Source organism: Pseudophryne corroboree, chromosome 1 (assembly GCF_028390025.1).
Source record: "Pseudophryne corroboree isolate aPseCor3 chromosome 1, aPseCor3.hap2, whole genome shotgun sequence".
Classification (NCBI taxonomy): domain Eukaryota; kingdom Metazoa; phylum Chordata; class Amphibia; order Anura; family Myobatrachidae; genus Pseudophryne; species Pseudophryne corroboree.
The window spans coordinates 520,308,959-520,326,390 of NC_086444.1; the positions used below are offsets into that span (position 1 = coordinate 520,308,959).

Genomic DNA, 17,432 nt, shown 5'->3' on the forward strand with positions numbered 1-17,432 from the left:
CCTTCACATCAACATCCTGGAACTAAGGCCATATTAAACGCCCTACGTCAAGCGGAGACCCTGCTTCGCGACCAACCGGTTCTGATTCCGTCAGACAACATCACCGCAGTGGCTCATGTAAACCGCCAAGGCGGCACAAGGAGCAGGGCAGAGAATCACGTAAGCGCACTGTCAGCAGTGTTAATTCCGGGAGTGGACAACTGGGAAGCAGGCACGACCTCCACCCGGGAGAGTGGACTTCATCAAGAAGTCTTCACGCAGATTGCAAGTCGGTGGGAACTGCCACAGGTGGACATGATGGCATCCCGCCTCAACAAAAAGCTAGAGGTATTGCGCCAGGTCAAGAGACCCTCAGGCGATAGCTGTGGACGCACTGGTGACACCGTGGGTGTTCCAGTCGGTCTATGTATTTCCTCTTCTTCCCCTCATACCCATAAGAAAGAGGAGTGAGAACAATACTCATTGTTCCGGATTGGCCAAGAAGGACTTGGTATCCAGATCTGCAAGAAATGCACACAGGACCCGTGGCCTCTGCCTCTAAGACAGGACTTGTTGCAACAGGGGCCCTGTCTGTTCCAAGACTTACCGCGGCTGCGTTTGACGGCATGGCGGTTGAACGCCGGATCCTAGCAGAAAAAGGCATTCCGGATGAGGTTATTCCTATGCTGATAAAGGCTAGGAAGGACGTGACTGCTCAACATTATCACCATATATGGCGAAAATATGTTGCTTGGTGTGAGGCCAGGAATGCCCCTACGGAGGAATTCCAGCTGGGCCGGTTCCTTCACTTCCTACAGTCAGGAGTGACTTTGGGCTTAAAATTGGGTTCCATTAAGGTCCAGATTTCGGCCCTGTCCATTTTCTTTCAAAAAGAACTGGCTTCTCTGCCTGAAGTTCAGACGTTTGTAAAGGGAGTGCTGCATATTCAGCCCCCTTTTGTGCCTCCAGTGGCACCTTGGGATCTTAACGTGGTGTTGAGTTTCCTGAATTCACACTGGTTTGAACCACTTAAAACGGAGTTAAAATATATCGCGTGGAAGGTGGACATGCTATTAGCCTTGGCTTCGGCTAGGCGTGTGTCAGAATTGGCGGCTTTGTCACATAAAAGCCTCTATCTGGTTTTCCACATGGATAGAGCAGAATTGCGGACCCGTCCACAATTTCTGCCAAAAGTGGTGTCGTCTTTTCAAATGAACCAACCTATTGTGGTGCCTGTGGCTACTCGTGACTTGGAGGATTCCGAGTTACTGGATGTGGTCAGGGCTTTGAAGGTTTATGTAGCCAGAATGGCTAGAGTCAGGAAAACTGACTCACTGTTTATCCTGTATGCATCCAACAAGCTGGGTGCTCCTGCTTCAAAGCAAACTATTGCTCGCTGGATCTGTAACACGATTCAGCAGGCTCATTCTGCGGCTGGATTGCCGCTGCCAAAATCCGTAAAAGCCCATTCCACAAGGAAGGTGGGCTCTTCTTGGGCGGCTGCCCGAGGGGTCTTGGAATTACAGCTTTGCAGAGCTGCTACTTGGTCAGGTTCAAACACTTTTTTGCAAAGTTCTACAAGTTTGATACCCTGGCTGAGGAGGACCTTGTGTTTGCTCAATCGGTGCTGCAAAGTCATCTGCGCTCTCCCGCATGTTTGGGAGCTTTGGTATAATCCCCATGGTCCTTACGGAGTCCCCAGCATCCACTAGGACGTTAGAGAAAATAAGATTTTACTTAACGGTAAATCTATTTCTCGTAGTGGATGCTGGGCGCCCGTCCCAAGTGCGGACTTCTTCTGCAATGCTTGTATATAGTTATTGCTTAAATAAGGGTTATGTTATAGTTGCATCAGGGTTGAACTGATGCTCTGTTGTTCATACTGTTAACTGGGTAAGATTATCACAAGTTATACGGTGTGATTGGTGTGGCTGGTATGTATCTTGCCCTGGATTATCAAAATCCTTTCCTTGTACGGTCAGCTCTTCCGGGCAGTTTCTCTAACGGAGGTCTGGAGGAGGGACATAGAGGGAGGAGCCAGAGCACACCAGAATATAAATTCTTAAAGTGCCCATGTCTCCTGCGGAGCCCGTCTATTCCCCATGGTCCTTACGGAGTCCCCAGCATCCACTACGGGCTACGAGAAATAGATTTACCGGTAAGTAAAATCTTATTTTTTCCAGTATGTATGTTCTACTGTTTCAGTCACATAATACCCAATTTTATTTGCAGGTATTGTCATTTGTCTGGCTTTATCATACTAGGTTGCCCTGTTGCATACTCGCATAATGTCCAACAGGGCAGTAAATCGGTGGAAGCTCCTGCATCATGCAGGGCATGCGCCAAGGATTTATCAGTGGTGAAGTGTTATATGATCTGTGAACTAATTGCCATGCACCTCCCAGTCTGCAGCTCCTGCATCTACACAGGATACTGTACTCTGGTGGAACACCTAGCACTCCCTATGGGATCACTGGTGCCACTGAATCCTGTTACTGATGAGGCTTCTCCCTTGCAGATTGATGTACCTGCCTTTGTGGCTGCTATTAAGCATATCCTTCAAATCACTGAGGATTCCACTACTGTGGCAAAGAAAACTGACACCTTTTTTAAACAGAAGGTGGTTAAAACGGGTTCACTACGATATGCTGGCGGTCGGGCTCCCGGCGACCAGCATACCGGCGCCGAGAGCCCGACCACCGGCTTACCGACAGTGTGGCGAGCGCAAATGAGCCCCTTGCGGGCTCGCTGCGCGCGCCACGCTATTTTATTCTCCCTCCAGGGGGGGGTAGTGGACCCCCACGAGGGAGAATAAGTGTCTGTATGCCGGCTGTCGGGATCCCGGCGCCGGTATACTGTGCGCCGGGATCCCGTCAGTCGGCATACTGAAGACCACCCGTTAAAACGATTACCCCATTCTGATCATCTTGTGGACATTAGACAGGAACCCTGGTCTAATCCAGGGAAGAAATTACCTCTGCCTAAACAGGCCTTGGCTCGCTATCCTCTCCCTGCAGAGTTATGTAAGAAATGGGAGATTCCACCACCAGTGGATTCTCACCTCGCCCATCTTGTGGTGTCATCCTCTCTGCTATCACCACTGTCTCCTCACTGAAGGAACTGACGTGTGTGTGTGTAGGGATGCCTGAAATCTATATACTCTTACTTTGAGCCATTCATAGACCCTTTATAGCTGCCTCCTGGGCTGCAAAAGGTATTGGAAGAGCTGCCTGAGGATATATCTGACAATGCCAGACAATACCTGTCCCGCATTATCACCACTGCCGCCTATTACGTTCAGGAGGCGTGCTCTGAGGTGGGTGTATTGGCAGCCAAGGTATCGACCACATCTGTCCTGGCTCACCGCATGCAGTGGTTGAGGTTGTGGAAAGTGGACCTGGACTCCAAAAAGACCTTGGAGGTACTCCCCTTTACTGGGAACATTGTTTGGGCAAGACCTAAATAAAATGGTGTCTGAATTAGCAGCCGCTCAGATGGTTTTTCTCCCCACTACTAATCCTTCTGCACAGATGGCAAAAGGTACCACTATTCATTCCTTTCGGCATCAAAGGAAAGCAAAATTTCTTTGGTATGCCTGACCATCTCGTGCTCTCATGGCGAAACAATCCTGGGCAGCCTGTCGGCATGCTTCAAAACATGACAAACCTACTGCATGACGGGGTAGGCCTCCCAGGTCTGTTTAAAGACCACTTTAGACGCTTGGGTACTGGAAGTTGTCTCCCACAGGTACACCGTCTCCAAGAGATGTCCCCCTTGCCAGTTCTGCACTACAACCCTCCCTTCAGAACCGTTGAAGGTGCAAGCTCTACAAACTGGTGTTCCCTCCTGAGTACAGGAGTGGTTGTGCTGGTACCTCAGGCCCAGAGAGGCAGAGGTTTACTCAACCTGGTTTCTGGTCCCGAAACCCAATGGGTCCTTCCGGCCTATAATCTCAAGTTTGAGTGCCCCGGTTTCATATGGAAACTCTGCGCTCCATTGTACTGGCTATGGAACTAGGAGACTATATGGTACTAGGATGCTTATCTGCATATTCCTATTGTCATGTTGCATCAGCAGTTCTGCACGTTGCTATTGGCAACCATCACTACTAATTCCAGACTCTACCATTTTGGACTGGCTATGGCTCCTCAGACCTTCACCAAGGTCATGGCCGTGATGACGGCTCATCTCCGTCACCAGGGAGTCGGAATCCTGCCGTACTTGGACGACCTGATTCTGGCAAATTCCCACAAAGTCCAACTGGGTCATCTGCAACGGACAGTGTCCTTCCTGCAAGCCCATGGGTGACTAATCAATTGGAATAAGTCCTCGCTGGTCCCAGCTCATAGGGTGGTGCACCTAGGGACACGCACAGTCAAATACTGTTTCTATCTCCAGACAAAGTCCTGAAGCTTCAGGACAGGATAAGACCCTTTATTCGTCGACCCAGAGTGTCAATACACTCGGCGGTGCAAGTACTTGGCCTGATGTCTACCTTTGACATGGTAGAGTGTGCTCCATTTCATTCCCGCCTACTACAATGGTTAATCCTTTCCAAGTGGGACAGCCTACCTCATCTGATCAGATCTCTGAATTCTTTGACTCCAGAGGTTTGTCTGTCACTCTCCTGGTGGCTCCAGGATTGGCAATGGAGCAGGGGCCATCCCTTCTGGATCCCCAACTGGGTCCTGCTAACTACAGATGCCAATCTGAGGGGATGGGGAGCAGTGGTGGAGCAACCTCCTGGTTGTTGGACCAAGGAGGAATCACTCAACATAAATATTCTGGAGCTGAGGACAGTGTCCAATGCCTCTGGTATGGAACAGACCTGTTTAAGTATGGTCCAACGCCACCACAGTGGCATACATAAACCCTCAAGGTGGCACTCTAAGCCACATGGTAATGTTGGTAGTGTCAAAGATCCTTTGTTGGGCGGAACACAATCTGCTTCCCAGTTCATGACACCTGGAATAAACACTGCCGATTATGGCTGGCAAACTTCCTCAGTCCCCAGGATGTGCATGCTGGAGAATGGAGTCTACATCCAGAAGTCTTTCCACTCCTCCTAGTAGACAGGTTGAGCCTACCGGATGTAGACCTCATGGCGTCTCGACACAATCACAAGGTTCCGGTCTACAGATCTCGGACCGGGGATCCTCAAGCATTTGTGGATGCATTGGCGGTTCCATGGAACTTTCGGCTGCCCTACATGTTCCCTCCAGTGTTGCTCCTGCCCAAGGTCCTACGGCAGTTCAAACAAGGAGGAAAACTACTAGTTGCTCCAGTGTGGCCCAGACTGCACTGGTTTGCAGACCTGCAGGGTCTGTCAAAAGGGCATCCCCTTCTATTTCTTCAGTGACCAGATCTCGTACAGTGCACTTGTCTCTACCCAGACCTGGCCAGACTGGCTTTGATGGCTTGGCTCTTGAAGCATCACTCCTGAGGGCCAAAGTTTGAATAGCCACCTCAGAAAATCCTATGTTGAAGGCCCACAAACTAGCCTCTGCTTGGATTTTTTTTTTACAGGGTCTGGAATTCTTGCTTCACCTGGTGTGCAGATAACTATGCCTATAGATTCAGAACTTCCAGAATTCTGGCTTTTTCTGCAAAGAGGCCTGGACTTAGGCCTTTGTCTGGCCTCCCTTAAGGTTCACATATCTGCCTTTTCAGTATGGTTTCAGAATAATTGCATCTATACTTGACATTCCTACTTTCACACAGGGTGTCCTGCAGATTCGGCCTCCATGTCCCTCCTGTGGCTCCTTGGGATTGGTTTGTTTTTACTGTGTGTCTTGCAAGAGTCCATTTGAACCTCTTGAATCAGACCTTAAATGTCTCTCGGCCAAGGCCCTGTTCTTGCCTCTGCAAGATGGGTGTCTGACTTGGGTGCTTTGTCCTGTCATCCACCCCTTTTTTTTGACATTTCAGTGACTGGGCTGTTCTCCAAACTCTGCCTGGTTATTTACCTAAGGTGTCTTCACCTTAACCAAGAGATTGTGGTTCCGGCCTTTATCTTCAGATGCCCTTTTTGTCCTGTTTGGTTTCCACAGACGTGGCTGTCCAGATTAGATAGATATCTCTATGCCTTTGATACCTTCACTTCCCTGAATGCTTCCTTTGGATGCAGGATTCTCACATCTGCTAAGGCGCGTCCCCTTCCCTGAGGAATTGCTTTAGGACATCCCTGATGTTTCTGTGGAAATCAATGTAACTTGCTGCAGGAAATGAGTTATGGTAGACTTACCATTAACACTCTGCAAGGTACATTGGGTTCCACAGGGTGCCCATCCTGACACACACCTAGCTTCTTTGGGTTGTATGGCATTACCTTCTGTGGTGAGAATGTGGTGCTATGTGAGTAACATCTACCTTCTCTTGCCTGCTCCTACATTGGACTGGTTAACTAAACTGAGCTCTCAGTGCCTGGAGGTGGGGGTTATAGAGGAGGCCCCAGTGCATCCTGGGACAGCTAAAGCTTTAGCCTGTTGGTGCCTCTGGATCATGATCTGCTGTACACCCCAATGTTTCCCTGTGGAACCCAGTGTACCTCGCAGAAAGTTAACAATGGTAAATCTACCATAACTTTTTTTTTTTTTTTTTTTTTTCTTTTATCTGTACTAGAAAACGGTGATGGAGGAGGAATGGCTTCATGTTCAGTGTAATATTCATGTAACTGTATGCTGTAGGGCAAGTTTTTGTTATGTTGGGTGTTTAAAAAAAAAAAAAAAAAAAAACCTATGGCCACATCACTTGTTTAAAATGGTTATTAAAGCCACAATACAAGTTGGAGAAATTTCCCTAGGGTACTTCCCTTCACCAGGGCTCGAGGTGCAAGCAGGCATGGTCACCTAGGGGTCCCCATGCATACTTTTGCATGTGACCTGTGGTTTTGTGTAGCATAAAGTTAAGTGCTTGGTGTATCTATACACCTTTTTAATGAAAAAGCCATTGTAGACTTGACTAGGTGTGGTGGTGCCTCTTTCAGTGAGACCTTTTGTTACTTGTGTAAACCTACAAAGGATATGCAGTAGTATGTAACTGCACCCATGTATTGCCTAGTTTTTGGTTTGTTTTAACGGTTAATGGCCAGATTTCTGGAATGCATAAAAGCCGCTTGTATAAATAGGGACTCAGATTATTTTTTATTTTTTCAGATATCGGTTGTTAACACAGAGGATGACCTATCGTGAGGTTGGTTGAACATGGTTGGCATTCACCATCCTCCTTCAGTCTACAATGCTTCAACTGGATTTATCTTGAGTTCTGGATGGTAACCAGGCCAGAAGCTGAACACATCCCACCCTAATATGGAAGTATGAAGATGTGTGCAATGCAGCTCTTATGAATGGGACACTACAATGAAAATCCCTTGTATATATTTCTTAATAAGGTTGTTCAGCTCTTGATATGGTTGCCATTTAATATACAGCCCTCAACTCCTTATTTATTTTTTCAGTATTAGCAACTCCTCACCTCCCCACTTGCCAAGTACTGTAAAAAGCACTTTCCATAAAAAGCCATATCCCAGCAAATTAAACCTTGTGCTATATAGTGGCCACCTGTACATACTTGTATAGGCAGTTGTACATATCTCTAGAACACAATCACTATTCTGAAGCACTTTGTCTTTAGTTTGATTTGTTTTTGTACTTTCTGTAGTACTTTTTTTTTTTTTTTTTTTTTTTTGTTTTTGTACTTTCTGTTTTTTTTGTAGGTTTCTGTACTTTCCTTTTTCATATGGTTGGGGCAATGGCAATAGACTAAACAAAACGGGTTATTAATATCAAATTGCCAAATAACTTCTTAACCTGAAACAAACTTTTGTATGTGTGAATGCAACTGTAAATCTGTCTTGACTGACCTTTTTTTCTAGAGGTGTGCAGAGTGAACTCCCTGTCAAAAAACCACTGGAGATCTTTTCAGAATTAAAGAAAATATGAATTTACAGATTTTGTCTGGATTTATTTAAACAATGAATGTTGCCTTTATAGAGGGTGGCTAATGCAAAACAGAATAATCCTGATTTAACTAATATTCCCCCCCCCCCCCCCCCCCCCCCATGCTTGAGGGATAATACTCCCCGCCACCCAGAGAGCCTACTTTTTTTTTTTTTTTTTTTTTTTTCCTCCACATTTGCTACAGATCTTACAGCAGTTTATTGCTCATCTAAAGCGCATCATTTTGCCCACTGGTGGCACTACATTGACGAGTCAAATCTTCAAATTAAGACTGTCTAAGCTTAAGGGGGGAGTGATTAGAGGGTGACCAAGACCACCCTGTGGGCATGTCTAGTAGACTTCTGTAGCATTATCCATCATTTTTCCTCTTACCCTCCCACTCCTTGGTATTTAAGTCTTCATTGTAGCTGGTTGGCACCAGCCTGCCTGCTTTGTGGGAGGGGGGGTAGTGAGAGAAATGGCCCAACCTCTCAAAGGGTTAATGGTCCTGTTCCCCGCTGACGGGACACTGAGCTCCTGTGGGAATTATTCGCAAACCCCACCATGGCGAGCATACATTCCCACAGCACGCCGCCACCCCTAACAGAGTGAAGAGTGGTGAGTACTAAGCCTGCGTCCTGACTAGCAGGTTGCCGGCCATTATGGCGGCATGAGGGTACAGAGACGCATGGCTTCTAACCAGGGCGGAATGCGTCTCCAGACACGGTAGACAGCTGCTTCTTGGTACACACTGGCAAAAAAAAAAAGCCTTATAGATGTTTCTCTGTTTTAAGCACCAGATTGACTGCCAGTATAAAAAAGCGTGAAGACCGCGCATCATTGAAGGGGTAGTGCTTTCACTATGAACGGGTCCAGCAGCTCACCAGTGCGGTTTTTCCTCTGCAGTGGACAGACTGACAGGTATGCACAGCTCATCTTGAGCAACTCCAGATTACCTCAGCGGTACCAGGAGGTCATGGCAGGGGGTGAGCGACTATTGGTGTACTTAGTCTGCAACCCGGCTAAACTTGGCATTAGCGATAAGGACACGGTGGGGGCTGGCTCCAAATTACTGTCTCACTCAAGGCTCTTTGGGTTAATTATGCTTAACCTTTTTCCTGTGTGCTGTCACTTACATTGTCAGGCAGTGTTTCTTGTACAGCGGAGTTCCTCTTCACCAGGGGTCTCACTACTGGGTGCTCAGGGCAGTGCACCTCCCCAGAATAGCAGGGCTGAACCAGAATGGGTTAATTCTATTAAGGGAATGATCCCAAATATTTCTACAAAGCTATACTGCAATGAGACGCAGTACTTAATACAGACTCTGGATGAGTTTATGAATAGATGCAGTCCCCAAACCAGCGTCCTAAACCCCTCCCATTTGTCCGCAAATATGATCTCTGGCCCATATCCTGCAGTCTGACTCTGACTGGTCAGACATGGAGAAGGGTGAGGTGGATTTGGAGGGGGGGATGCTACTGTCACAGGGAATAGAGGCTCTTATAGAGGCAATCAGATGTTCTGCAAATTCCTGATAAGGTGTGAGGAATCTTATTTTAATGTGAAGTCCTCTGTCCCTTTTCCTGCGTCAAAGGAGTTGAGTACCCTGTTTAAAGAACCGTGGGTTAATCCTGATAAGAAATTTCAAATCCCTAAAAGGTTGCTCTCATATTTTCCTTTTCCTCTGGAGGATAGGAAATTATGGGAAAATCCACTGATAGTGGACACATCAGTCTCTAGGCTGTCATGTAAAATTGTATTGCCTGTCCCTGGTGCAACCTCCCTAAAAGATATGGCTGATAGTAAAATTGAGACTACACTCAAATCAGTGTACACAGCTGCTGGGGTGACCCAAAGACCCACTACTGCATGTGCATGGATCACAAAAGCCATTGCTAAATGGTCAGGTAACCTAATTGAGGGTTTAGATTCCTTGTCTAGGGGGACGTTCTACTCCTGCAGCATATACAGGACTCTGCGAACTTTATGGTGGAAGCCATAAAAGATTGGTTTGCTTAATGCACACACCACCACTATGGCAGTGTCGGCACACAGGGGCTTGTGGCTACGGCAGTGTCCTTTTGGACGGCCAAGTTTAAGCTAAAATCCAGAGGTGCTTCTACGTCTTCTAGAGGTGCAAGAGGTAAACCAGCAAATGCAGTTGCTCAAGCTCTGCTTTCTCAAAGCCTTCAGCATGACTGTGGACTGCGATGGCTGGAAGGCTGTCAGGTGGGAGCCTGACTAAAATTCTTCAGTCACATCTGGTCAAGTTCAGGCTGGGATCCCTGGGTCATAGATCTTATTTCCAGGGCTACAGACTGGAGTTCCAAGAGCTCCCAACTCAGATTCTTCAAATCGGGCTTACCAGCTTCACAAGAGGCAAGTATAACTTTACAGCAGGCCATCCAAAAACTGGTACCGACTCAAGTCATTGTTCCTGTTTCATATCATCTGCACAACAAGTGGCACTATTCCAATTTGTTTGTAGTACCGAAACTGGACGGTTCGGTATGACAAATTCTGAATCTCAAGTCCTTGAATCCATTCTTAAGTGTTCAAGATGGAGTCTGAGAGCAGTGATCTCAGGTCTGAAGGAACAGGAATTCCTTGTGTCTGGCTATCAAGGCTGTATACCTTCACATTCTCATCAGGCTTTTCTCTGGCTGGGTCCACAGGATTATCCACAGGATAACATTGGGATATTGTCAAACGACAGCGAAAATGGCACCAACACGGTCACGAGCTTTCTGGCCTCCCAGGATGCATTGGGGCCTCCACTATATAGTCCCGCCCACTGACTCAGTCAGATCAGTTTTTTGCTTGGTGCGGCAGGAGCCGCATGGTCACAGGGCTGCTGTGAAAGCAGCCTCAAGTTTCATTACTTTAATTTTTTATAGACTTACTGTTTTGGTTTTTGAGCGACTTCTATTAACAGCGTCTTAAACGCATATTAGAGTCGCTCCAACAACTCCCCACCGGGTCGCAACAACGCTTACCTTCGCGGTACAGTGCTGTCTCGACGGGCGTCTGTGTCGGATGTTCTAGCAGGTCCAGCAGACGTTACCGGGCTGTGGCCGGAGCATGGGGAGACGGTGAGTCTATGGGCTTCCTCTTACTAGAGGGGTCAAGACACAGCTACACGGATTTGGTGGAGACTGCAAACAGTGTGTTGATGCGCCGAACATCTCGAGTGTGACAGCGCTAAGCTCTGTGGATCATAGGCGCCAGGACTAGGTGAGGCCGCGATCCTGGGAGTTTAAGTCAACAGGGGGTTTCAGACGCTCTCCTGGCCGTCCCTCCTCCGAGTTCATGGCCAGTTCCCGCGTGTCTCTCGTTTCATGAACTGAATGACCTCACTTCCGGCTCAGACGCTACCACAAGGGTACTCGGTCGCAGCTTAGATGCTGCGGTTGTGTACACTGGATATAAACCCGCCCAGACCGAGTCGCAGGCCTTTAGTGTCTGCATGCACGTGGAGTCGCTCAGCGTCCGTGTCCGTTGGTGAGCGTCCGTGTCCGTTATCAGTTACTAAGGGCGGCAGTGTACACCAGTAGCGTCTGAATCCACTCAGCGTCTTACGAGCGTCTTTGCTTGGATATGGAAGTGTGGTGAGTCTCCCTGTATCCCGCTCCCTGGAGGCAGGGTATACAGTACTAAAAATTCCTTCTACTTAGTGTGCACTGTTAATTTTTAGTACCTATTGCATATGAGACCTGTATATTACTGTGTTTTCTGCATGTTATGATGAAAAAGAACCAGTTAAACAGAAGTACAATTTTCCTATTTATGTATAAGTTATTATGGAGGTTGTATTCTCATATGACAATGTCTAATGCTTTAACATGTGACTGACTGCTAGTATGTGTGCTGACTTTTCTGTGTAATGTCAGTCCTGTTCTGACCCTCAAATCAGGTGCACTGTGGTCAGATTGATTTCGCCTCTATATACTGATTATAGGGTGTGGTTCAGTCACAAAATTGTGTAGTCAATATCAGAAAAAATGTCTGAGCGGCAAAAGTGATGAGAATTTGTCAAGCACTCCTACAGCCCTAACATGCTTATCTTGTAAGTCAGGGGTAATTGATATGATTCAATTGGTCACTTATGAGGGTTTGTGTGCAAACTGTTTCGCTTTTCAGCGAAGTAAAAAACAGGAGTTAGTTCAACCTCCAGTAGAGCCACCATGGAATATGTTCGCAAAGACTCTGTCTTCAATAGCGGACAGGTTAGCTCCAGTAGCACCACCTCAAGGGTTAGGTTACACTATGAACCCATACATGCAGCTCCCTTCCTATGGTTTGGTTCCAGTAGCCTCTACAAGCAACCAAGGGGCAGGCAAGACTAGGACAGATACGTCTGTATGGCAGACTACACAAGAGGATACATCAGATGATGCTGAAACAATAGATTCAACTCCGTATGATGATCAGTCGCAGAGCTTTAGTTCAGATGGTGTAGCTGAACTCATTAAGGCAGTAAAGGCTGTGCTTTCTCTGGAAGAACCAGCCAAGACTGCGTTAAAAGCAAAAGCACCTGTCACAGACAGGAGGGTAGAGAGCCTATTGAAAAATTATTTTCTCTATCGTCCTAAGTGGATGCTGGGGTTCCTGAAAGGACCATGGGGAATAGCGGCTCCGCAGGAGACAGGGCACAAAAAAAGTAAAGCTTTACTAGGTCAGGTGGTGTGCACTGGCTCCTCCCCCTATGACCCTCCTCCAGACTCCAGTTAGATTTTGTGCCCGAACGAGAAGGGTGCAATCTAGGTGGCTCTCCTAAAGAGCTGCTTAGAGAAAGTTTAGTTTAGGTTTTTTTCTTTACAGTGAGTCCTGCTGGCAACAGGATCACTGCAACGTGGGACTTAGGGGGAAAGTAGTAAACTCACCTGCATGCAGAGTGGATTTGCTGCTTGGCTACTGGACACCATTAGCTCCAGAGGGATCGAACACAGGCCCAGCCGTGGAGTCCGGTCCCGGAGCCGCGCCGCCGACCCCCTTGCAGATGCTGAAGCGTGAAGAGGTCCGGAAACCGGCGGCTGAAGACTCCTCAGTCTTCATAAGGTAGCGCACAGCACTGCAGCTGTGCGCCATTTTCCTCTCAGCACACTTCACTGGGCAGTCACTGAGGGTGCAGAGCGCTGGGGGGGGGCGCTCTGAGAGGCAAATATAAACCTTATACAAGGCTAAAAATACCTCACATATAGCCCATAGGGGCTATATGGAGATATTTAACCCCTGCCTGACTGGAAAAATAGCGGGAGAAGAACCCGCCGAAAAAGGGGCGGGGCCTATCTCCTCAGCACACGGCGCCATTTTCTGTCACAGCTCCGCTGGTCAGAACGGCTCCCAGGTCTCTCCCCTGCACTGCACTACAGAAACAGGGTAAAACAGAGAGGGGGGGCACATTAATGGCTATATATATATATATTAAAGCAGCTATAAGGGAGCACTTAATATAAGGATATCCCTTGTATATATAGCGCTTTGTGGTGTGTGCTGGCAGACTCTCCCTCTGTCTCCCCAAAAGGGCTAGTGGGTCCTGTCTTCATTAGAGCATTCCCTGTGAGTTTGCGGTGTGTGTCGGTACGTGGTGTCGACATGTATGAGGACGATATTGGTGTGGAGGCGGAGCAATTGCCAAATATGCAGATGTCACCCCCCAGGGGGTCGACACCAGAATGGATGCCTTTATTTGTGGAATTACGTGATGGTTTATCTTCCCTTAAACAGTCAGTTGAGGACATGAGGCGGCCGGACAATCAATTAATGCCTGTACAGGCGCCTCAAACACCGTCAGGGGCTGTAAAACGCCCTTTGCCTCAGTCGGTCGACACAGACCCAGACACGGGCACTGATTCCAGTGACGACGGTAGAAATTCAAACGTATTTTCCAGTAGGGCCACACGTTATATGATTTTGGCAATGAAGGAGACGTTACATTTAGCTGATACTACAGATACCGTAAAACAGGGTATTATGTATGGTGTGAAAAAACTACAAACAGTTTTTCCTGAATCAGAAGAATTAAATGACGTGTGTGATGAAGCGTGGGTTGCTCCTGATAAAAAGTTGATAATTTCAAAAAAGTTATTGGCATTATACCCTTTCCCGCCAGAGGTTAGGGCGCGCTGGGAAACACCCCCTAAGGTGGACAAGGCGCTCACACGCTTATCCAAACAAGTGGCGTTACCCTCTCCTGAGACGGCCGCACTTAAGGATCCATCAGATAGAAAGATGGAAGTTATTCAAAAGAATATATACACACATGCAGGTGTTATACTACGACCAGCTATAGCAACTGCCTGGATGTGCAGTGCTGGAGTAGTTTGGTCAGAATCCCTGATTGAAAATATTGATACCCTAGATAGGGACAATGTTTTACTGTCGTTAGAACAAATAAAGGATGCATTTATCTATATGCGTGATGCACAGAGGGATATTTGCACACTGGCATCTCGGGTGAGTGCTATGTCCATTTCAGCCAGAAGAGCCTTATGGACACGACAGTGGACAGGCGATGCGGATTCAAAACGTCACATGGAGGTTTTGCCGTATAAAGGGGAGGAGTTATTTGGAGTTGGTCTATCAGACTTGGTGGCCACGGCTACTGCCGGGAAATCCACTTTTTTACCTCAAGTCACTCCCCAACAGAGAAAGGCACCGACCTTTCAACCGCAGCCTTTTCGCTCCTACAAAAATAAGAGAGCAAAGGGCTTGTCGTACCTGCCACGAGGCAGAGGAAGAGGGAAGAGACACCAACAGGCAGCTCCTTCCCAGGAACAGAAGCCCTCCCCGGCTCCTGCAAAAACCTCAGCATGACGCTGGGGCCTCTCAAGCGGACTCGGGGACAGTGGGGGGCCGTCTCAAAAATTACAGCGCGCAGTGGGCTCACTCGCAGGTAGACCCCTGGATCCTGCAGATAATATCTCAGGGGTACAGGTTGGAATTAGAGACGGATCCTCCTCATCGTTTCCTGAAGTCTGCCTTACCAACCGTCTCTTCCGAAAGGGAGAGGGTGTTGGAAGCCATTCACAAGCTGTACGCTCAGCAGGTGATAGTCAAAGTACCCCTATTACAACAAGGAAAGGGGTATTATTCCACTCTATTTGTGGTACCGAAGCCGGATGGCTCGGTAAGGCCTATTCTAAATCTGAAGTCCTTGAACCTCTACATAAAAAAGTTCAAGTTCAAGATGGAGTCACTCAGAGCAGTGATAGCGAACCTGGAAGAAGGGGACTTTATGGTATCCTTGGACATCAAGGATGCGTATCTACACGTTCCGATTTACCCCGCACACCAGGGGTACCTCAGGTTCATTGTTCAAAACTGTCACTATCAGTTTCAGACGCTGCCGTTCGGATTGTCCACGGCGCCTCGGGTCTTTACCAAGGTAATGGCCGAGATGATGATTCTTCTTCGAAGAAAAGGCGTATTAGTTATCCCATACTTGGACGATCTCCTAATAAGGGCAAGGTCCAGAGAACAGCTGGAGACAGCTTTAGCACTATCTCAAGAGGTGCTAAGACAACACGGGTGGATTCTGAATATTCCAAAATCCCATTTAATCCCGACAACTCGTCTGCTGTTCCTAGGAATGATTCTGGACACGGTTCAGAAAAAGGTTTTCCTTCCAGAGGAAAAAGCCAAGGAGTTATCCGATCTGGTCAGGAACCTCCTAAAACCAGGAAAAGTGTCAGTACATCAATGCACAAGAGTCCTGGGAAAAATGGTGGCTTCTTACGAAGCAATTCCATTCGGCAGATTCCATGCAAGAATATTCCAAAGGGATCTGTTGGACAAATGGTCAGGGTCGCATCTGCAGATGCACCTGCGAATAACCCTGTCACCAAAGACAAGGGTGTCACTTCTGTGGTGGTTGCAGAAGGCTCACCTATTAGAAGGCCGCAGATTCGGCATTCAGGATTGGATCCTGGTGACCACGGACGCCAGCCTGAGAGGCTGGGGAGCAGTCACACAAGGAAGAAACTTCCAGGGAGTATGGACGAGTCTGGAAAAGTCTCTTCACATAAACATTCTGGAACTAAGAGCAATCTACAATGCTCTAAGCCAGGCGGAACTTCTCCTGCAAGGAAAGCCGGTGTTGATTCAGTCGGACAACATCACGGCGGTCGCCCATGTAAACAGGAAGGGCGGCACAAGAAGCAGGAGTGCAATGGCAGAAGCTGCCAAGATTCTTCGCTGGGCGGAGAATCACGTGATAGCACTGTCAGCAGTGTTCATCCCGGGCGTGGACAACTGGGAAGCAGACTTCCTCAGCAGACACGATCTTCATCCGGGAGAGTGGGGTCTACATCCAGAAGTCTTCAACATGTTAATAGACCGTTGGGAAAGACCAATTGTAGACATGATGGCGTCTCGCCTCAACAAGAAACTGGACAAATATTGCGCCAGGTCAAGAGATCCACAGGCAATAGCTGTGGACGCACTGGTAACTCCTTGGGTGTACCAGTCAGTGTATGTGTTTCCTCCTCTGCCGCTCATACCAAAGGTATTGAAGATCATACGGCAAAGAAGAGTAAGAACAATACTAGTGGTTCCGGATTGGCCGAGAAGGACTTGGTATCCGGAACTTCAAGAGATGCTCACGGACGAACCGTGGCCTCTACCTCTGAGAAGGGACCTGCTACAGCAGGGTCCCTGTCTTTTTCAAGACTTACCGCGGCTGCGTTTGACGGCATGGCGGTTGAACGCCAGATCCTAAAAGGGAAAGGCATTCCAGAAGAAGTCATTCCTACCTTGATTAAGGCACGGAAGGAAGTCACCGTGAAACATTATCACCGCATTTGGCGAAAATATGTAGCGTGGTGCGAGGATCGGAGGGTTCCGACGGAGGAATTCCAACTGGGTCGTTTCCTACATTTCCTGCAATCAGGATTATCTATGGGTCTCAAATTGGGATCCATTAAGGTTCAAATTTCGGCCCTGTCAATATTCTTCCAAAAAGAATTGGCCTCTGTCCCTGAGGTCCAGACTTTTGTCAAGGGAGTACTGCATATACAGCCTCCTGTGGTGCCTCCGGTGGCACCGTGGGATCTAAATGTAGTTTTAGATTTCCTCAAATCCCATTGGTTTGAACCATTGAAAAAGGTGGATTTGAAATATCTCACATTGAAAGTGACTATGTTACTAGCCCTGGCCTCTGCCAGGAGAGTATCTGAATTGGCGGCTTTATCTTATAAAAGTCCTTATCTAATCTTCCATTCGGATAGGGCAGAACTGCGGACTCGTCCGCATTTTCTCCCTAAAGTGGTATCAGCATTTCATCTGAACCAACCTATTGTGGTGCCTGCGGCCACTAGCGACTTGGAGGACTCCAAGTTGTTGGACGTTGTCAGAGCCTTAAAAATATACATTGCAAGGACGGCTGGAGTCAGAAAATCTGACTCGCTGTTTATATTGTATGCACCCAACAAGTTGGGCGCACCTGCTTCTAAGCAGTCGATTGCTCGTTGGATTTGTAACACAATTCAACTTGCACATTCTGTGGCAGGCCTGCCA

General features: G+C 47.7%; 1 protein-coding gene across 2 annotated transcripts in view; it reads left to right on the forward strand.

Moving 5' to 3' along the window:
* VLDLR (very low density lipoprotein receptor) overlaps positions 1 to 7,924 on the forward strand; it is an 82,011-nt gene extending 74,087 nt beyond the window's left edge. For both annotated transcript variants that reach the window (XM_063913952.1, XM_063913951.1), the window contains one exon: positions 7,134 to 7,924. In XM_063913952.1, coding sequence (XP_063770022.1) covers positions 7,134 to 7,169 — 36 coding nt within the window. In that variant the 3' untranslated portion in view covers positions 7,170 to 7,924. The remainder of the gene's footprint in view (positions 1 to 7,133) is intronic.
* The last annotated feature ends 9,508 nt before the right edge of the window (positions 7,925 to 17,432 follow it).